Source organism: Equus asinus, chromosome 5 (assembly GCF_041296235.1).
Source record: "Equus asinus isolate D_3611 breed Donkey chromosome 5, EquAss-T2T_v2, whole genome shotgun sequence".
NCBI lineage: Eukaryota > Metazoa > Chordata > Mammalia > Perissodactyla > Equidae > Equus > Equus asinus.
In genome coordinates, this window is record NC_091794.1 from 93,181,735 (window position 1) to 93,203,635 (window position 21,901).

The 21,901-nt window shown below is 43.1% G+C and overlaps 1 protein-coding gene and 1 non-coding gene across 3 annotated transcripts; both read right to left on the reverse strand.

The window, feature by feature from the left end:
• Positions 1-550: 550 nt before the first annotated feature.
• Positions 551-18,996, reverse strand: PPP1R8 (protein phosphatase 1 regulatory subunit 8). Of its 2 annotated transcripts, XM_014853605.3 has the most exons (7): positions 18,831-18,996; positions 16,904-16,964; positions 11,476-11,629; positions 9,976-10,196; positions 8,215-8,359; positions 3,830-3,894; positions 551-2,013 (listed from the first exon to the last, which is right to left on the reverse strand). In XM_014853605.3, the coding sequence occupies exons 1-7, from the start codon at positions 18,977-18,979 to the stop codon at positions 1,660-1,662; spliced, it is 1,149 nt and encodes a 382-aa protein (XP_014709091.2). In that variant the 5' UTR covers positions 18,980-18,996; the 3' UTR covers positions 551-1,659. The 2 variants fall into 2 exon arrangements, with proteins under 2 accessions (XP_014709091.2, XP_044626095.1); XM_044770160.2 differs by lacking the exons at positions 8,215-8,359; positions 9,976-10,196; positions 11,476-11,629 and having other exon boundaries at positions 18,831-18,968.
• On the reverse strand, positions 15,184-15,349 carry LOC123286209 (small Cajal body-specific RNA 1). The gene has a single exon (XR_006528478.1). It is a non-coding gene; the product is annotated as a small Cajal body-specific RNA 1 (non-coding RNA).
• Positions 18,997-21,901: the final 2,905 nt, after the last annotated feature.

Consider the following 21,901-nt stretch of genomic DNA (forward strand, 5'->3'; position numbering starts at 1 on the left):
TCCACACTCTCAGCCAAGGGCTTTGGAGCCTAGTTAGCATCTTATCGCAAAGCCACCTATGTAAGTCTCACCACACACAAGGTGCACTTCCTGCGTACGAGGTTCTAGCATGCAAGACACATCCACTCAATCCAAACTGAGGCTGAAATCCCTTCTAAAGGTACTCAACTATAGCTTCCTTTTGCTCCTCTGCGACTTGAGCTATAGCTCAAATACACGCAGCTGTAACCAGAAAGTGGGTGACCAGATTTAACCACGCCCACCTCAGGACAAGTGTCCCAAAGCCCAGTCCCCCCTCGTCAGGGCTGCGGTTCTGCCTCCTGATGAAGGGCAGCAGGCAGCTCTTAACCCACTTTGCTTGGTGAGGCTTCAGTCTGGGGACTGGAATCTCTAATTAGAATTTCCTCATTCATCAGAGGGCATCTTTATTTGTGGTAATAAAATGGGGACAGAGCATAACCTCTCAAACCCAACAGCCATACCTTTGACAAACATTTCCCAATGGCAGTGGGAATCCGCGATGGCGACTGAGTCACAGACTGCACCCGAATGACAAAAGTTACGTTTAATTTACAATGTAATAAAGGTTACAGGTAAAAAGCTACACATAAAGCATGAAAAGGCCTATTACACAAATGTACAAATCTCTGTACAAAGCTCATATCACTGTTTCCTACCTTCGTCTCCTATGTCTGTCGGCCAGGTCTGGCCATGCAGCTCCGGATAGCAAGAGCTCTCAGCAAGGGGGGAAGGGCCTCCGAACCAGCATCTAAACATCTCCTCTTAGAGACGTCAGTTACTTGCAAAGTAAAATCTTTTTCTTTTTAATTGGAATTGCTCTAAGTGGTGATATCCTTAAAAAATTGCCTTCATAACACACTTGATAAGGAAAGTAATGCCTTAGAGAGTAGAGGACAGTACTCTGGAGTCAAATGAGAAACCTCGGCAAGCAGAGTACTCAGGTTTTACAAGAAAAATAGGTAAAGTCAAACAATACTGTAAGTTTAAAACTATCAACCTGTGTCTGTGGCATTGGTCACAGACAAGGGAATATCAAAATGTTCTCATTCCAACAGAAAGGACAAGAGAAAAGCCTAGCTATTGGACCTCAAAACCACCGACCCAGGAAAACATTTCTGAGTTTAAACCCTAGCTTAACTGAGGAATTCTAAACCCTCTTTTTGATCAACCTGGGATCTGTGGCAACTCTTGTGCTCTCTGGGACTTGCAGAGATAGTCAATATCAATTAGGCTGCTGGACCCACAAGGCTGGTAATACTACTGTCACCTCCACAGCTCTAGGTTCAACCTGAAGGCCTAGAGTCTCTCCCTAGGGCATGTGACTTTAAATAAAAATGATCCTAGAAGGAGGGAGAGAAAGAAAAAGGAGGTAATGAGAGACCTGGGAAAGAGCCTGGGCAGTCTATGTAAAACGACATATGGAACCTCTCTCTACACTGAAAGTGCTCTGAAGACAGGTCTTTATGGGATATTCCAACCCCACCCCCAGTTTTAATATTACATGGTTAGGACCCCAAGAGACATTCTGAAAGACGATACTGCACACATGGAAAGTTTTTCTCCCTAGTTCATTAGCTCCCCCATCACCCTTCCACCCAATTCCCACCCAATTCCCACCCTTCTCCATGACCAAAAATATCAAATAAGTAAGGAAGGTGTGGGCTTCTTGCCCGGCCAAGCCTCTTTTGCATATTTCTTCTTCTTGGGTTCGTTGACAGCTTCGGGGTTATAGACTGCAGGGTTTGGTGCAGGGTTCATGTTCACTGCTGACGGCACAACAGGAGTTAAGTCCACATCAGGGGCGAGGTTCGGGTATGGCATGGGCAAGCCACCGATGAGTGCTGTCCCATGGATGCCATGCGGCTGAGAGCCGGCTTCACTGTGCGTGGGGGGCAGGCCCCCGTAGAGTCCTCCGCTGAATGCAAAGTTCTGTATGCGCCTGCTCCCTGATTCCTCCAGGCCCAGGGAGCCAGGGCCCTCCACCCGCTTCTTCTGTGGTTTACAAGGAGCAGAGGAGACAAGAGGTAAGGCACGAGAGTGGTGTGTGTTAGCCTTTTCTATTTCAGCCCTAGAAAAATTGGGGAAGGCCTCTAAACCTCTAGCTTCTTTTGTTTCCCAAACAACCTATTTCACTGTCTTGAAATCTCAGGGTTTGAAGAGACCTTAAGAGTAGTCATCTACGTCCCAAACACTGCTCCACAGTGTTCACATCCTACGTCACACTGAGAAAAATGAGGACCGTGTGAGAGCTTTTCAGAAAGTAAAGCTTATCCAGGTTAAGTAACTATTCTTTATCCTCAGGTCACACCCCTGGGTCCCTCTCTTTTTCTTTCTTTCTTTTTTTTCCCTGCTTTTTCACCCCAAATCCCCCCAATACATAGTTGTACATTCTAGCTGTGAGTGCCTCTGATTGTGCTATGAAGGACGCTGCCTCAGTGTGGCCTGATGAGTGGTGCCCAGGATCCGAACCAGCGAAACCCTGGGCAGCCAAAGTGGAGCGCGTGAACTTAACCACTCAGCCACAGGGCCGGCCCCCTCTCTTTTCCCGGTATTAAAATGCCCTTTTAGGAAACAGAGGTGATAATTGGTGGTAGTAGGTATTTAAATTCTTCTTTTTGTGGGGGAAGAGAAAAAGTTAGTATCTTCATGTTGGGTGCCCAAGTTTTAAACATTAATCTGAGAGCGGAACAAACCTATGACTGAAAGCCATCTCCTGGTTGCCTGGGGCTGGGAGGGAACTTACAGCAAAGGGACATGAGGGAACTTTCTGGGGTGATGGAAATCTTCTATATACTGAGGAGAGTGGTGGTTACCCAGGTGTACACATTTGTCAGAACTCAAACTGTACACTTAAATGTATGCACTTTATTGTACGTAAATTATACCACAATAAAACTGACATAAAGTAAAAATATCTGCCAGTTTTGTACTTTAATAACAACTGAATATTCTAAAGGAAGAAGAAAAAAAGAGAGAAAAGAGCTCAAGGGGAAATGTGACTGAATACTATGGAGTTATTCAGAAAGTTTCATCTTGTACTTCTTCACACGTTGACTAAAGTCCATGAAAGATCCCCCTCATCAATCTACTCTTTTCGAATTAAAGACTAACCAGGAACTTGACACATCTTATCAATCTAGTCTAATATAATCTAAAGATTATTTTAAAATAAAACTCTCTATAGCCTCTCTGACTAGCACCTTCTGATCATTGCTTGACTATCTCTATTGATAGGGATCTCACTGCTTGAAGGGGCCTTTTGCTCTCTTTTGGACAGTTCTGGCTGTCAGGTAGTTATCCACATGCTGAGCAATGAGAATACTCTGTAACTTCCACCTCTTGGTTCTTCAACATACCTGATCTTTAAACCTAATCCAGATGTGGGCTGGCTTTCCTATCTGTGCCATTCTCATTCACAAAATAAAGGCATGGCAAAAGCCAGAGGTGCCATGCAGAAATGCAACATCACTTCTTCCTCGCTAAATAGCTTACTTTGAGTTAGAAGGGAAAGCCTAAAGAAAGATGGGCCTCTCTACATCCTGCTGGGAGGCCAATTTACAGATTCACATGGCATCATCATTTACATGCACCATCAAGCTGGCTGGTCACCTGCAGCCTTTCTATGGCACTCTAGGATCCCCTAGACATAGATGGGGTAAAAGTATTTCCACAGGAGGAAAAACGGGAAAGGAGCAAAGGATGTGTTTTAAAATTAAGCACAAACTTAACAGTTAACCTACACATAAAAGAGCAGGTTTTTAAACCAGACTGTATGGTATCTCAAATACTGTCACGATGTGCTTCCTACCTTGACTGGGACCACTGCAGTCTGAACCATGTTCCGGAAGCGACCAACTGAGGGATCCACATCCTCTGCAAAAAGACATGAGGGAAGAGTTAGTTTGGTACTCCAGCAGCTGGATTAAGGGTATAAGGCTCACTGTGAACAAAACACTCACAACAACTCATAGGAAAACAGTAAAATACAGCTAACACTCCAAGCATTCACTGTGTGCTGGGTGCTGTGTTAAATCCTCACAACAAGGCTATGAGGTAAGTACTACTACAATGAACATTTAACAGATGAGAAAAAAACTCAGGCTTGGAGGAGTAAAGTGACTGGCTCAGTCACCCCTTTGGAGAGGGGAGGAGCCAGGATTTGAGTCCAAGCAGCCAGAAATAGGCCTGTGCTCTGGAACACTGTGCCGGGATGCCTTCACCAAGTTCTTTCTCATTCCATGTACTTCCCTCTTTTGAGGGGAGAAACAAAAGAGAAGATGTTATCAATCCCACGTTAGTGACAAAACAATGACAAGTCAAGAGGTCACACACCACATATCTTGCTAATGCCGGCCCATTAGCAAATATGAGAACTAGGATTCAGACCCAGAACTTCCAACTTGACTTTGCCTTTTGACCTGAACAACTGTATACAATTAAGACTTTTACTAAAGGATCTGAAGCCCCCTGTCTAGGCAGATGGGGAGAGCAGCTTCCTTTTCACAGCTTATACACACATTAGTGTACCCTACAAAGCTTCCAGGATCATTCGCTCTGCAGAGAGAAAGTGCTAAGACCAAGTAAGGGACGTGCTTGCAGTCAGTCACTCTCTCATGCCTCATTTATTGGACATCAGGCATGAAAATAAAGAGCAAGACATTGTCCTGCCTTTAAGGAGTTCACATGTATAAAGCCAGACAGGGTACAACACAATGGAGGTGGTTCAGGAAAGCTGCAAAACAGCATTCCTGGAGCAGAAGGGACAACTGGGCTTGGTCACTGAGGATGAACAGGAGTTTTCTCACTGAAGGTTGAGTGTGTGGCAACAGGCAGGCACAGATTCATTACTAGAAAAATGACTCCAAGCCCCTTTTATCCTAATATAGTGGTAGGAAAGGAACTGTTTCCCTAATAGATACTGTATGTCTTATTTTTAAAGATTTTATTTTTCCTTTTTCTCCTCAAAGCCCCCCAGTACATAGTTGTGTATTTTCAGTTGTGGGTCCTTCTAGTTGTGGCATGTGGGACACTGCCTCACCATGGCCTGATGAGCAGTGCCATGTCCACGCCCAGGATCCAAACCAGTGAAAATCTGGGCTGCTGAAGCAGAGCGCGCGAACTTAACCACTCAGCCAGGGGGCCGGCCCCTGTATGTCTTATTTTAAAAGCACTGAGGGCACTCGCTATTTAAAGAAACACTCTTATGAATCCCTTTGGAAAACAAAGATTCTCTATTTAATTTGAATAATTAACTCCTGATTTATTTGTTTTAAGTCTGGCTTTTCACATATTAGGATGCCTCTAAAGAATACACCCTGATATTACATTACCAACCAATCTTTGTTCAATGAATGAATGAATGAATGAATGGCTTCTATATGGAAGAAGAAAGAGGAAAAGATATCCAGGCTCATTAGGAGGGAGACAAGGTCTATAAAAAGGCACCTTTATCTTTTCTCTCATCCCCAAAGGAGCCCTGTTCCAATCATCCCTTTGGTAAGGAAAGCTAAATGAAACACAAGAACAACTGGAGCCCAACAGGAGTGGCCAGTGGAGATGCGCCCCATGTGTGCAACAGGTCTGCAGAGGGGAGGGGCTAAGCCTCTCTGGGGGACCCTGTCCTGTGCTGGCTGAATGGTGCTCAGGCCTTTCACCTTCACCTCATTCTCTAGCTATCCCACTCCTAGAGAAAGGATACACCCATTCCAGGATATCTCTGCTCCTGGAAGGTCTACCAACAAATTCCCTGCTGGGTCTACTTCTGGTATAAGAAAGGGTGCAGGGGTAAAAGGCACAAGCAGTGGCGGATGATAATGGGGACAATGGCTTAACATTCATCAAGGGCTTACTGAGTGCCAAGCACAGATATGAAGTATTTTCACATATATTAATCATTTAATCTTTCCACCAATCCTGTGAGGCCAGTAGTCTGTTAAGTCACTTGGCCAATGTCACACAGCTACTAAACGGAGAGGTGGATTTCAAACCCGGGCCCTATGATTTCAGGGTCCACGCTCTTAGCCACTGTGTTATACTCTGCCTGAATACACTGCCTTAATAAAGCTCTAGGGCAATAATTTTCAAGGAGAAAAAGAGCAGACCAGACCTTGAGTCCTGAAAGAGACTTAAAAGATTGTCTGGTCCAATGAGTCCCAAATTGCTGGCTGTTCATCGGTACAACAAAGATCTTGTTTGAAGCTACACATTTTGGGGGCCGGCCCCGTGGCAGAGTGGTTGGGTTCACGGGCTCTGCTGCAGAGGCCCAGGGTTTTGCTGGTTCGGATCCTGGGCACGGACACGGCACTGCTCATCAAGCCATGCTGAGGTGGCATCCCACATGCCACAACTAGAAGGACCCACAACTAAAAATACACAACTATGTACCGGGGGGCTTTGGGAGAAAAAGGAAAAAAAAAATAATGATAATGATAATAATAAATAAATAAATAAATAAATAAATAAATAAATAAATAAAGCTACACATTTCTAAGTCCACCCCTAGAAACTCTTATTCAACAGGTTCTGGAACCCAGAAATAAGCTTCTCAGATCAGTCATCCAGCCTCTGCCTGAACATTTCCCTCGGATGTTCACTACTTGAGAAGTAATTCATTCGATTTCACACACCATCAGAAACTGAACATGTAGTCACTACAATGAATGCCATGATTTCTTTCACTGATTCCTTTACATTCTTCTTTTAAATATAAGAAGGATTTGTTGTTGCTTTTTATGCTGAGTCAAATATGTGCTACACACTGGCTCTGGTTTTGCCACTCCTTCCTCCCTAAGGTCAGCCCTGCAAATATCCAACCACAGTGGCTGTGCCTCCTCCAGTCTGTTCTCCCTTATGGATGGCTCCCCTACAATCTCAGCATTCAAGGTACCATTTTCCATAGCTGTGGGTCTCTTCCTCCTACAGGACTACATAACACATTTGGTGGCTAAGGCTATACTTGCATTTCGTAACACATTTGGGTGAGTTCTGGACAGAACACAGGCTAGTGGGGTTATTGTCCCCTATTCTTCTATTAATGCAATCTTAAACTGCCCTTGATTAGTTTCCACATCCCCCTGATGACTCAAACTGCATTTTCAATTAATTAAAAACTCTAGGGGCCGGCCTGGTGGCGCAGCAGTTAAGTGCACACGTTCCACTTAGGCGGCCTGGGGTTTGCCGGTTTGGATCCTGGGTGCGGACATGGCACAGCTTGGCACGCCACGCTGTGGTAGGCACCCACATATACAGTAGAGGAAGATGGGCATGGACATTAGCTCAGGGCCAGTCTTCCTCAGCGAAAAGAGGAGGATTGGCAGCAGTTAGCTCAGGGCTAATCTTCCTCAAAAAAACCCCCCAAAAAAACAAAAAAAAAACCTCGATCTTTTTTTTTCCCATGAGCTGTCACTGAAGCAGATCTTCTCTATTTAAATAATTGATATTTTGAACCTAAACACAGGACTTGAAAGTTATTCTCACTGCATTTCAATTCGGGAAATAAGAGCAACTTGTTAGTCTGGGATCCCTGTTTCCATCCATTTATTTTCCAATAAGGTTTTTTGAATCTCAATTCACCTGCATTATATAAACTATACCTCCCAGTTCCATCTCATCCACCTACCAGAGTACTTAAGATATGTATAACATGAGTCCACTAAATGAATGGTGAATGATGGAACAAACTGGTAAACTTAGTGGCCTTCCCATCAACTGATGCTCTCATCTTGCTGACATTTCCATACAAACTATCTATAAATTACTCCCTTACAGAGAGATAAGTCTTCAACATGGTTAATAGTGGTAGTAGAAGCTTCTCCAATCTTAGAATTACCAATCACACTCAGAACCCCATAAAGACCATAATATTCTGCTCTGAGGTAAAGACAGTGAACACCTATACCTTAACTAAAACCTCCACTATGACAGACATACTGGATCAGCAGAGGAGAATTACAGCCTTACTCTGTATACTGAATTCTATAGGCCTTTCCTTTAGCTATTTCTTTAATACTGCAACTGGATAATGCTTGAGTGTTGACAGTACTCCACCAACGAACTGTAAAAAACCTCTCTCTTTAATATAGCACCTGTTATCCTTAACCTTGTTGAGAAACATTACAACTGACCTATAGGTTGTGTACACTACTCTCTGAGACCACAGCTTTTTCATCACAGGAAACTAGCAAGATACTGCACCTGGGTTGATGATCTCATCATCCTCACTGAAAGTCACCCGTGAGTTCTTCCTCTTCCTCTTTGGTCTCTGAATGTCCAGATTCCCCTCCTCAATGGTGAGAGTGGAAATCCGCTTATTGTGGGCAGTGTTGAACTCTGTTAGGTTCTAAGCCAGGGTTCACACAGGAAAGACAGGAGTCAGTACACAGGGAATTTGAAGGAGAATATATTACTAAATAAAGGGTAGGAAGGCAGTAAGGGCTAACCTTGACCTCCCTAGACAGACGAGATTCTCTTTTGTATTCAGAAAAGATTCGTTACCATCCCTGCACTGCTAATATTAACAAGCCTCCTTTGCCAGAAAGTGGAACATCCTCATTGACTAGTGAAGCCGTGATATTCAAAAGGAGGTGAAGGGACTTGAGCTGAGAACAGGTCATCTGGGCATATATCCTTGAGTTGAGGTTTTGGGTTTTTGTTGGTTTTTTTTAAAGAAAGGCTATCATGTCTTCAGGCTGAGAATTAAAGGAATGCGACTGGGAGGAACTCCAAGAATTGTTTCAAAGTAACAAGAGAGAGATGAGAAAGGACGATTGACAGCTTCTTTCCCAGGTGCTCTCTCCTTTAAAAGTCCTAAGGACACTGCCACTGCACTTAACATTTGGCATTAATATCTTGTCACTCCCTATCTCTGCGCATAGCCCCTTTTCTGTTCGTAACCTCCCATCCATCTCAATGATTAACTTGGCCTCAGCACTGCTGTTTGCCTCTTCCCAATCCTCTGGACTTATTCCAATCTGCATTGCAGTTTGAGATATTCCAAATGTCCTGAGGACGAAGACCCAGACAGGACCTAACATACTGAACTTAACAGACATGGAAGCACGGAGGCAGCCTCACAGAGAAATGGGCAAGAGTGACTGTCAGCGAGGTCCCTGGCCATGAGGCTACTTCTTAAGAACAAAATATCTTCTAAATGGTAAGATTTCTATTGTGCTTTTCTTCCTAAGGACTGGAAGACTGCCTTGGTGTACAAGAATAGTAAATGCATGTGGGTGGGAAGGACATGGTTGCCTTCGGTCTACCTGAATAGACCAGTCATACCAGTGCAGTGACAGACGTGCAAAGGACGACAGCCAGATCACAAACTACTGGGATCAGCCTCTAGGAAAGGAAAACTGTAGCACTTTTATCAAATTAAATCCTATAAAATTCATGGCCTTCAGTGCAGTCAGGACCATAAGAACAAAAGTCTAGTTCTACCCAGAAGATTCCTGGGCTATTCGAATAATATCAATAAAAGCAACATAAATGAATGAAAGTTTCAGTCTCTCTAAGCCAGGGCTGTCCAGCTGAACTTTGTAGATGATGGAAATGTTCTCTATCTGTATTATTCGATACAGTAGTCACTGGAGTGACTACTGACTACTTGAAATGTGGTTAGTAGCTACCACACTGGATAGAGTAGCTCTAGAAAAATTTAACTCCTAGCCTTGGCTTCTAATGTCCAGTGACGGTGCACAAGACAAGCAGGAGGGTCTACTGGCAGGAGACCAGTCACCTTGTTAGCCCCGGTCATACATAACCAAACCCACACAATGTGGCTGTCCAAGGTGTGTCACTGCTGGCCACACTACATTGCCAAAGTGGCAAAGGCCCATTAGTGGGCTCAAGAAAACCTCCTGCTGCTAGGTCACTGGAATTTCAAGCTACAAAGAACAGCTACATATTGCAAAAACCAGAGTCCCAAAAGACAAAACAATGACATAGACATGAAATTACATCAAGCTCAGTTTCCTCCTCTGGAAGCCCCAGTAAGCCCTTGAGTTCATCATCCTCTCCACCCATCTTCTCATCTCCTTTCACAGCCGATGGCAATGTCTGAGGCTTCTCACGTAGTGTGTATGCCCTTGTGGATGCGCCAAATGAGACTGTGGAATCGATGGGGATTTGCTGAGGCTTGTGAGGTTCCAACCGAATGTGACCCAAGAAAGTGCCGTGCGCTGGGAATAACCAAATCAGAAAGAGAGAGGAAAAAAAACCAACCTGAGTTGTAGAAAGGAGAGTGGCTCCTCCCAGCACATCAGTTTTGCTTTATAAAATGAAAATGACACTAGGTCCACTCTGCATCCCATGTCATGGGTCACAGTAAAAAGGAAAACCCCTTCACTGAGTCTTGAATCTCTTCAGTGGATTTCTTATACAACTTCAGACCTGCTCTTACCCAAAGTAACAAATACCTCTCTTTGCTCTCTGCTACCAGATAGGCTTAGCTCCATTCTGGTCCAGCAGGAATGGTTCCAGCAACAGCCATGCCCCAGAAGGCAGGAGACAGGCATCACCGTGGTTTGACCTCTCCAGCCCCAAGTCTAAGGATCAAAGGCCCTGGTGGCAATTACGCTTGGGTTTTCTCCAGGACAGGAAAGGAGGTTGACTAAAACAGGTGCAATATCAATGCCAAGGCAAGCCAAGATCCTACTGGAGAGTCTGACTATTTTTCCATGTCTGTATTCTGCATGTTATGAGATGGAGAGAAAAGATGAGACAAATTTGCAAGTAACTACTTATGAGACAAGGCTCTCCAAAACCATTATATAAGCAGATTAGGGGCTGGGGGTGGGGGTGTTGGGGGTGTGGGAAAGGAGTAGAACACAATTAGCCCAGGAAGCAGGATCCTTTACATTTTACACTGCAATTATATATGGAAAAAATGAACAAACTTCAGGGCCCCATGCAGTCAAATCTCAATTGCATTTCTGGGATTATCTTTGGCAAAGTTGAAAATTTTATTAGTTGGAGTGTGTTCGTGGAATAAAAATTGATATTATTAGTAGTCAAAGCAAAATGTAACTGGGATAAAGAACCCATTATAAAAAATTTAATTCTGCTCAAAACAAGTTTTTTTTTTTTAATGTCCTGTACCACTGCTCTGCTATATTAATGCAACTAATCACGGCTTCTGCTTAAATTGGACCACAATTTACCACAGTCCTAGTACCACTTGAATTCCCATAGTCCCTAGCTCCTGGGTGTTTTTCTTAATTCTCTATACATACTTATTGCCTCCTCCAGGACAGTGTTCCCCTAAACTCTCTTTTCTCTCCAGTCATCAATTATTTCAGGAAAACAGGAGATATCACAGGAGGGCTGATTTAAAAACCAAACATAAACTTCTTCCTTGATGAGCAATAAAACATGATTTTGAAACTGAAGAACCCAAAGAGCATTTTCACACTGCTCAAAAGGGAATGTGTGAAAGGGGATGGGATGGGAGTTACTTACTACTGTTGAGGTCTATTAGGAAAACTCTCTTCAGATGCTTGTGGTAGACCAAGGCAGCGTGGACCCGAGAGCAAGACTGGTGGTCAATGGTAAAGTCACACAAATCAGGGTTTCTCCCAAATAAGTAATACTTCTTCTCATCAATAATCAGTTTCTAAATAAATATTAAATTAAATATTACTTAAATCTTGTTTCAACAGAGTTTAGCAGAAATTCTTCCAATCAAATAAGTAGCGGACCTTGAGTAGATAAAATTCCTTGCCAAGGTAAAAAAAATTTTCCCTATTATCTTCAAGATAAACAACTCAGCATAATTTACTAACATTTTTTGGGGGTGAATGGCAACTAACCTCCCCAAATACAGTAGTCAAATGTTTAGTCTTAGTATGAAAAGAACTTTTCCTAATTCTATTACATGAAAGTGGCCCGTAAGAGTGGTTGTCTTCTGTCCATTGGAAATTTAAGATTTCACAGGATCTTAATTTTAGGTCGAGCAGGAAATAAGAACATAAAGCATGTCTATAAAGTAATAAGGGGGCTGTCCCGGTGGCACAGCGGTTAAGTGCACACGTTCTGCTTCGGTGGCCTGGGTTTCGACAGTTTGGATCCCGGGTGCGGACATGGCACCTCCTGGCAAGCCATGCTGTGGTAGGCGTCCCACATATAAAGTAGAGGAAGATGGGCACGGATGTCAGCTCAGGGCCCGTCTTCCTCAGCAAAAAGAGGAGGATTGGCAGCAGATGTTAGCTCAAGGCTAATCTTCCTTAAAACAAGAAAAAAGTAATAAGACTGCTTTTCAGAAAATATATATTCAAATGAAGATTATAAATTGGTTAGGAAAGGAAGGGGGTGTAAACACCTAGATCTATATTCTAATCATGCTGCCCTAGCTCCAAAGTATTTTTGGAACCCTCTTTAGGAACTGGAATTACATTAGACATCATTGTACAAGCCTCTAAATCTAATTTTATTGTTCCATTTCACTTTGGCCACAAAAAAGTATTATTCAGAGTTAACTCTACATGAGTATTTGCTGTGCCCAAATACGGAACTACCTCACAGGGCAAAGACTCTCCAGGTTTAGGGGAGAGTGATGTGGGAATTAACATTTATTGAAGGACTATTACTGCTAGGTATTTTAAGTATTATCTCATCTAATCCTCAAAACAACTTTGTGAAGCAAGTATCACTTCTATTGCTAAAGATAAGAAAATAGATTCAGAGAACTGAAGTCACTCACCCAAGGCAGCCCAGCCCAGCTGGTTAAGTGGCAGGGCTGGGACTTAAACTCAGGTGTGAATGACTTGCGATGCTAATATTCTAAACAACAGTGCGATGGATCTGAAACAACTCTAAGAGCTCCAAAATGTGTCTAGCCATTACTATGGCACTGCAAAAAATTAAACTGTAATGCCCCAACATAACAGCAGAAAGAGCAGCAAACTGCTACTAAAAAACTGTAGGGGCTGACATAGCATTGTTAACTTTTAATTCTCCCAAATGAGGACTTTTAAAAAAACTGTCACTGATCAGTATCATCATAGTCATTTTATAAAAGAAAGGTCATTTTAACAGCAAATAAGCAGGAAGAGTAAGGATAAAGGACCATTCTTTGAGAAGAATTTAGCTTTACACAAAACTCCCTACACTACCCTTATTTTTCTTTTAATCCTAGATCAGTAAAGCCTCTGCCACAGATTGGTTGTAGACTGGGCTGTCATAGATGAAGGATTCTGATGAATTTTTGCTAACACTTCCTCCAGTTCTAAAAGTCTATAATTTGACCACTTTGAAGAATAACCCTCATTCAGATACGTTATGTTTTTTCTTGAAACACAAGGTCTCATTAAGCTCTAGCTCACATTTCACACTATACTTCTTTTAAAATCCCTGAGAGAAGACAGCAAATGCTGAGTAGAGAAGTACAGTCAAGTTAGTATGGTACCAGGCTAGGAATCAAGAGGCTTATATTTCATTCCTGGCTGTGTCACTGAACTCACAGTGGGCTACTCTTTTCCCCTATGCTTTAGTGTTCGCCTTACAAAACCAGAAACAGACCTCATGCACTGATAACAGTAATAACTGCTGAGCGTTTAAGAGCCACACACTGTGCTGTGAGTTTTACAATACGTCATTTCATCCTCACAACCACTCTGTGAGGTGGTTAGGTGCTATTATTCCTATTTTTATAGATGACAAAATTGAGGCATAAAGAAATTAACATATTCAAGTCACACAGCTAGATATTTATAAGCTGGATTAGAAATTAAGGTCTGGGTCTACACTCTTTTAACCATTATATTATGTATTTTCTTCACTCTACCTGCATCAAAAAATACACAACATGGCAAGGAAAATTTTAAGGAGTGAACAAGTACTACAGGTCACACTCTTTAATTTTTCTTTAAACAATCACTTACCCAGTTTCTGTCAAGCTTAGCCTTAAGGCTCAATTAGTTCAAGCTAGTCCAGCTATGTGGGTAACCTCTGGAAAACCCTGTCCAGCAGTGCCCATCTGCTGCTGGCATAGCTTGTCCCAAGTCCATACTGCTAAGGAGCACCAAGATTTAACAGCCTGACGACTCAATCAGACAATGACTCCCATGACTGCTCAGAACCAAGATTTAAGAATTGGCTAAAAAATAGACATTGAATTAGAATTGACAGAGCCCTGAAATTTCAACATCTTGTTCTCTCTATGTAATATAGCAGGCCCTCCATATCCGCAGATTCAACCAACCTCATATTGTAAGGCCTACAATGGTTGCTTACGTACCGAACATGTACAGACTTCTTTTCTGTCATTACTCCCTAAACAATACGGTATAACAACTATTTACATTATATTAGGTATTATAAGTAATCTAGGGGCTGGCCCGGTGGCGCGGCGGTTAAGTTCGCATGTTCCGCTTCTCGGTGGCCCGGGGTTCGCCACTTCGGATCCCAGGTGTGGACATGTTACCACTTGGCAGTGGTGTCCCACATATAAAGTAGAGGAAGACGGGCATGGATGTTAGCTCAGGGCCTGTCTTCCTCAGCAAAAAGAGGAGGATTGGCAGTGGTCAGCTCAGGGCTAATCTTCCTCAAAAAAAAAATAAAAGTAATCTAGAGATGATTTACAGTATACAGGAGGATGTGCATAGGTTATATGCAAATACTGTGAAGTTTTATATAAGGGACTTAAGCACCTGCAGATTCTGGTATCCGTTGGGAGTCCTGGAACCAATCACCAATACCGAGGACAAGTGGACCTATGCAGGTTGAAGCTCATGGCATTTCTCATTCATATTTATATGCACACAGATCATGCCCTGATAAACTTAAATTTGCTAACCACAGTGTTCATAGGCTGGTCTCAAGGAAACAGTATAAAGACCACCAGCTCCTGGGTTATAATATAACCATGACCAAATTTCTATGATTCTAAGGTGCCAAAGACATACCAGAAACTTAGGTGTTTAGAAGGGGAAAAAAAAGAGAAAGGGCCTCCAAATCAAATATATACATTATATTTATATTAATATAAAGGCATCTCAATCACAGAAACATTAAAACATAGGGGAAAAGTAGTATGTCTTAAAATAAAGCAATTGTGTTAATTCTTGGACAATGTGCCTCTTTTGTCCAAGTGAATGAAATGATGCACTGATCTTTCAACAGTCACTACAACCACAATTTCTTGACTAGCTATGGCTGGTATCATTGTCCACTTGTGCCTCTGAGTTATAACTCAGAGTGTGTCTTTACACACTGGGCTTAAAAGACTCATGGCTTTTGTTTTAATATTGCACTTCTTAAACCCAGCTATCACAATACATCACAAGCCTTTGACACAAGGCTAGGATATAGATAGCTCGGTTAGTATCAAGTGCTGCCTAAATCCTTAAAAATAAGCAGATCTCAGGTCTATTCCTCTCAGAAGCAATACAGTGATGTCTAAGGATTATAACTTGACAATCACGTGGCAACTCAGCACACCTAAGTGCAATGAAAGACAGAGAACATTATCAGTTAACGGAAACCATAGTCAGAGAGGCGTCTGACAAGTTAGAGTACTTTGAAAATATGTTATTTCACAAAAGAGTATGATAGTATCATTAAGGGTAGGCCTCCCTGTCTGTTTCTTTCTGTTGCAAACTAAAGATTTACTAAATTCTAGTAACAAAATAGATTCCTACAAGTCTTCAAAGCTTCATGGTATTCAGCAACAATATTTTCTATCTGTTGAACAGCCTCCATGAAAAAGCTTTTACAGACATTTTAGCTAAGTTATTTCCTTGAATAATTTTGATGTTTTGTGACCTTTAAGAAGGGAGAACCCGTGACAAAGGGGCTCTAAGTGACTGGCAAAGGGTATGATGAATTTATAACAGAATTCATCACAACTCATGCCTTAACACTTTACAAAATACCCGAATATCTCTACAACATCCTGGAAGTGATAACAACGTATTTATAACACAGCTTTCAGGAGATATCACACACAGCTTTTCAACCACAGAATGCAATGTTTTTACTATATACACCAAAAAAGCCCAACTGCACTCAATAATGGGGCCTTGAAACTAAATTCTGAGCGAGAAAACCAAAAATTGGTCTAAGACACAGAGACTCACAACTCCAGTCATAGTGGGCTTAATCTCCATTTCTTGGTAAATAAATGGTACCATAAGGATTTTTTAAAAACCTTACATAACCTAATAGCTAATCAAAATTCACATTCTCTTGAAGTTCTATGTGGTGTTCATTCTAGAGACTTGTATAAAAGCTGGAATTCTGCTAAACTTTACAGTACTTAACTCCAATTATAACTATGTAATTTTTGTGTGTGATTGTATCTTTCCTACCATGTGATTTCTTTAAGGACAGGAACCACGTTTGTTTTGTTCACTGTTGTAGATCCTATGCTGAGCACAATGATTGGCACACAGTAAGCACTCAACCCATGTTTTGAATGAACGAATGAATTTCATCACCATTCCATTCTTTCCTTTGAGCAAGCATCTTAGTTGATCATCTTTGAAGGGCTTGGGCCTGAATCTCATAAAAGCAACTTAAACTCAATCTAAATCATTCACTTTCTCCTTCGCTTATTGCATTTGGTGGACCTTCCACACAACTCCATGTACTCAGAGAGAGGGAATTCACCCAGTCATAGGGCTTCCAACTTGACTGGGGCCCACAGGCCCATGATCTATTAAAACCCTTAATTTGGGAGGTGAGGGAAGTCACAAAAAACTGAGTGTCTGTGGGAGATATGAGGTTTGAATGTGTTATATCACTGTGTCCTTTTAATAGAAAAAAAAAGTCAGGATGAACAAAAGTAGCATTGCTGGAAAACAAAGCACAGGAGAGGGGGTGGAAAAGTGAGTCACTGGAAAAATCTTCACTGTGGTGGGGAAAAAGGGAAAGACACATATCTCCATACCTCAATTAGTTTGTCTCCTTTGACTACATCCAGATGTAAACCAGGTGGGGGTTTACCTGCCCTGAAAAATAAGAGTGAAAAAAGCATTTTCAGGATGAGTCCATAAATGCCATTTACAATTATTGTCCCATTCAACATTGCAGCTCTCCCACCATCCTATAATTAGTTCATGTTCAAGCAGAAATGTCATCTACTTCACTGTTATTACAGCTCCTCTCTACATTTGACACTTACTTCCCCAGTGATTCAATTGCTCTAAAACAGAATTTAGTGAATCCGTATTTAGAGCAGCACCAAAGAAACCTATATTTTAACACTGGCTATCTACCTCGGAAAGAAAGCAGCATAGAGAGTGCAAGTACTATAGCTGGGGTAGTCTGGTCACTCGGAGTTTGAATTTAAGATTTGCCACGACCACTAATACCATATGAAGGCAGCATAAATCAGTTGGTGTTTTGGGCTAATCAAGATTAGTCTCATCACAAAATATGGAGAGGGTGTTGTCCTGAGCTCTGAGACCAAATAAAAGGTACATAATTAGGGAGCTAGCGTAATTCAAAATCATGCCCACGAAACCAAGTACCAAGAAATACAAGAGATATTTGTTACCCTTGAACAGGTCTTTCTACAACGGCTTGTTTAAAGGAACTTTTCTCTATACTCCTATAACCACACCACTCAACGGGGATACACATATGTCAAAGCCACTAACACAGTGCCTGGTGCATACCAGACTGAAGAAACGGTAGGTGGTCTCAAACAGTCTAACTATAACTTTACTGTTCTGGTCCAACTTCTGAAATCAATGCAGCAAGGAACTAAAATGAACAAAGAATTTGTAGGCTGAAGCAACTGAGTGTTACAAAAGTGCAAAGGGACCCAGAATATAGCCACACATTCACTTCTTCCTGTTTGCTCCTTTGAAGTTTGAGGAAAGAACAATCTTGCCAGAATCCCTATATTTGCGTAGAAAAAATGCATCCATCCATCTAACTGAAGATGCAACATAGTCTTCTCGTAATCCTGCCCCAACGCACCATGGCAGTTGCTGAAAGGACAGTGCACTGGACAACAGCCCATCTTGTCCGGGAAGCAGGGAAAGCCAGTGTTTACATCCAAAGCATGCTTTCTGAACTCCTACTACGTGCCTGGCGCAGGCCTAGGAGCTGGGAATATAAAGATGCATCAGCCAGCCCTTGTCCTTGAGGATCTCAATATAAGGGGAGACAGAGACGAGTAACCCATAAACGGCACACTGGGATGAGCTACAGCAGAAATAGCTCTAACTCCGATGGGTCTCCTAGCAAGGCAATTCATATCGCCTACTCAAAGACTAAATTAAATTATTCCATTATTCCCAAGAACTTGCGAAGGGATGGAGGGGTTCGTTCCAACAATTGCTGATGCCCACTTGTGCCCGTCTTCGCGCTGGTCGCTGAGAACGCAGTGGTAGGTCAGAGCCGTCCCTGCCCTCAGGGAGCTCCCAGTCTGCGAGAGACAGACAAGGACCGCACCGGGGATGCAGCAGCGACAGAGGGATGCGGGGCTCTGAGACTGGGCTGGGGCCGGGAAGCCAGCTCGTGCGCGCTCGGGACAGAGAGCAGGGGGGCAGGTACGGTGCTCCGCAAGAGCACCAGGCGCTCAGTCAGGAGTTGGAGTAAGTTCTGGGCCAAGGCTCCGAAGCGCCCCAGCAACCAGCTGATTGCCCGAGGGGCTACCTACGCGAGCGCCCCAGAGCCCCCAGTTTCCTCAGTTCCTGGGCCCGGGCTCCAGGCTCCTCCACACGCCGCTCGGCCCGACGGACAGTTCTCCCTCAGTCAGACCCGGGGTGTCTAAGCCGTTCGGCTCACTGCCAGAAGTGAGCTGCCATGCCGGCCCAGGCCAGGCCAGGCCAGGCCACCCCAGTCCTGGTCGCCCCGCCACTCACCAGGTCGGGCAGTCGAACAGCGGGAGGTTAGAGCCGGAGTTCGCGGCTGCCGCCATCTTGCGTCTCCCCCTCCCATTTGGCGGGCCCGAAGCACGCCGGGAAACTGGAAGACTCAGAGGGGAGAGGCGGCATCCCAGCAGCCTGTGCATGCGCGCGCGCGCACACACGCACACGCACGCACGCACGCACGCTCGCACAGGGCCTTCCAGTGGCGGGGGAGAGTGGGGTCTGAGTTTGAGCTGCTTTTCAGTGTTTGAGAGAGTTGGCGTTTTCTGGAAGAGTCTCCGGAGGCTAGGGCTTTCCTTGGCCGGGAGATGTCTGAGGAAAAGGAGCTTGTAAGGAGAGGTAGCGGTCTTCCCCAACGTTCTCCTGCAAACACGCTCCTGGGCTCTAAAATCTTGCAACTCCATCCTTGCTCCGGGCTTACAGCGTTAGCCTTTCCACCCGTCTGGAAAGAAGCTAGAGGGCAGAGCTCAGAGGTTGGAGGGATCACTCATTCTGTTTCTCCTCCTTGGGCGCTTCTCGGCCGTGTTGCATGCTGCCTCCTCATTTCCCCTTCCTAATCCAAATCTGGGCCTTGAGGGCTTCTGTAGATTATCTGGGAAGCTGCTTTAGGGGGTCCTCTAGGCTATTTATGAAAACTCTGCACAAACTGCAGCCAGGAGCGGACCCAATCAGAAGGCAGCCGTCCAAATCTTGAATGAAATGGTTAATCGAGTTGTGGCCCCTTTGGATTTTTAAGTTTTGGTCATAATGACTAGATCATGTAAGGAAGCATTAGGATTCAGGCCTGCCCTAGGCCAACAGCTGGCTGAAAGAGACCATCAGCAGGGCCTCTGGTTGTAATGGCTTTGTCTATTGAGTGCTTCCTTATCTGGATAAGCATGTATTTTATATGGGTCTCTCATTTAAACCTCACAACACTGAGATGGGTATTGTGATCCCTGAGGAGACTGAGTTGCCCACCCTCACCCTAGAACAAGTGAGTGGGATTCAAACCTAAATCTGTACAATGCCAAAGGCCATGCTCTTTAGTCACCACTCTCTCTCACACTTATGTTGGCACCATATTTATTATTAGCATGCAACTGATGCCCAACACTTTACATAACTTTTGCAGAAAACATAGGATTATCTGATCTGGTGTTTTTTCTTTTTTAAAGAAACCAATTGCAAAATTATTGTTCATCCAGAAATAGGCACTGCACAGCAAGTTCTCTCTGAGTGACCTGATAACATCTTACATCAACTTTGCCTTTTAATTTCTCAGCTTCTGTGTGTGGTCCATTATTTAATCCCTTCTAGTGCAGATTATACACCCACGAAACCTAAAGCTATATTCTTACCCTTATAATTCTTTACTCCTTGGCCATGTTCCCTGTTTCCAGCACAGCTGATACTCACACTGGTCTGTGATGTAATGGCACCTTACACTTACCTACGCCTTATAAAGCAAAATGCTCTTTGTTTGGGCGCCCATGATGTCAGTATAGATCAGCAAACTGGAGGGCAGCAGTCTGGGTCCTTAGCCTTTTGAAACAGAAAGACTGATGGGCTGGCTGCCTTTGGATTTTGGTATCTCAACAAAGATTAATTTTGTAGACTTTGAGGCTTTCTTAGAATAGAATCTAAAGACATTAGGAGCACAGTTTTTGTCAGAAAACTTTCTTAAAACATCTTTGCTATATGAGTGATCAAATAGAGACACTGAAAAGATTGTGTGTCTGTGTATCGATAGTGTAAGCAGGTGGCTGCTTTTAGCAGGGCGGTGAATGAAAAGTTCACAAGGTGCTGATAGAAGAAAAGATGTTCCTGAAAACTTCGGTAGAAATTGCTACTACTACAGGTTTTTAGAGAAAGCTTCAGGAAAGAGGTGGTGCGCAGGACAGTTTATATCAATGATACATGGCGACACTGTATAGCATCTAAAGGTGTGGTTTTGAAGTCTGAGTGCTTGAGATCAAATCCTGGCTCCAACAGTCCCAAATTGTGTGTCCATGGGCAGGCTGCTTATTTACTATGCTTCAAGTTCCTAATCCATAAAAAGGGGAAAAGAAAAATACATCTCCTAGATGGTTTTGTGGGTATAATAAATGTAAAATGTAAAACACAACATTTAGCATAGTAAATTGCTGGTAGGAAGGGCTCAAATATTACTTTACAAATGACCATTCGCATGCAGAGCACTTCCTCAAGCCTATAAATTCCTGTATTAGACTGCTACTCCTGGCCTCAGCTTCTTCAGTTATAAAGTGATGGGGCTAGTAGAGATGAGTGGTTCACAAATGTTAGAGATGTCATGGACCAGAAAAAAAAGTAATAGAGGAGTATCAACTTTTATTTTGCCAACTAAGGAGATTTAAAAATGAACACTGCCATCTAACATCACCACATTTTCATTTTTATAATCTTGAAATATCCTTTTTAAAAAGTTGGAAGGTCAGGGGCCGGGCCCTATGGCTGAGTGCTTACGTTTGCACACTCTACTTCAGTGGCCTGGGGTTTCGCTGGTTCGGATCCTGGGCGCGGACATGGCACCGCTCATCAGGCCACGCTGAGGCGGTGTCCCACATAGCACAACCAGAGGCACTCACAACTAGAATATACAACTATGTACTGGGGGGCTTTGGGGAGAAGAAAAAAAAAAAGATTGGCAACAGTTGTTAGCTCAGGTGCCAGTCATAAAAAGTTGGAAGGTCATTAGCTCAGACTCAAAGATGGTACTTTAAAAAGCCCACTACATCATTTTTCTCATTTCTCCATGGACTGGTAAAAACTTGGTCCTTAGTCACACTCCAACATTAAAAATTCTCTTATTTCGAGTTTATTCTTTAAAAATTAAGTGCTAAGACTGTCAAACAAGTTTCACTTTGGATAAGTATTAAAATGAACTACTCAGTTGGCCTAAAAGTAGAATTGGGGGTTAGGAATCAAAACCTTTCAAACTAATTACTGGGTAATTGGAAATTCTAAAGTAGTTGTATTTCATAGTGCTAGAAAGCAATACTGAAAAATCCTTTGAAACTCAGGGATACTAAACATGCTTAGAAAAGCAGGGAGGAAGCAGGTGA

Coding starts and splice junctions, on each gene's coding strand:
- PPP1R8 (XM_014853605.3), bottom strand. CDS start 18,979: ATGCACAGGCTGCTGGGATGCCGCCTCTCCCCTCTGAGTCTTCCAGTT. Junction 11,630..16,903: donor AAGGAGACAAACTAATTGAG/GTATGGAGATAT, acceptor ATATTTATTTAG/AAACTGATTATTGATGAGAA. Junction 8,360..9,975: donor AGGAGGAAACTGAGCTTGAT/GTAATTTCATGT, acceptor ACCCTGGCTTAG/AACCTAACAGAGTTCAACAC.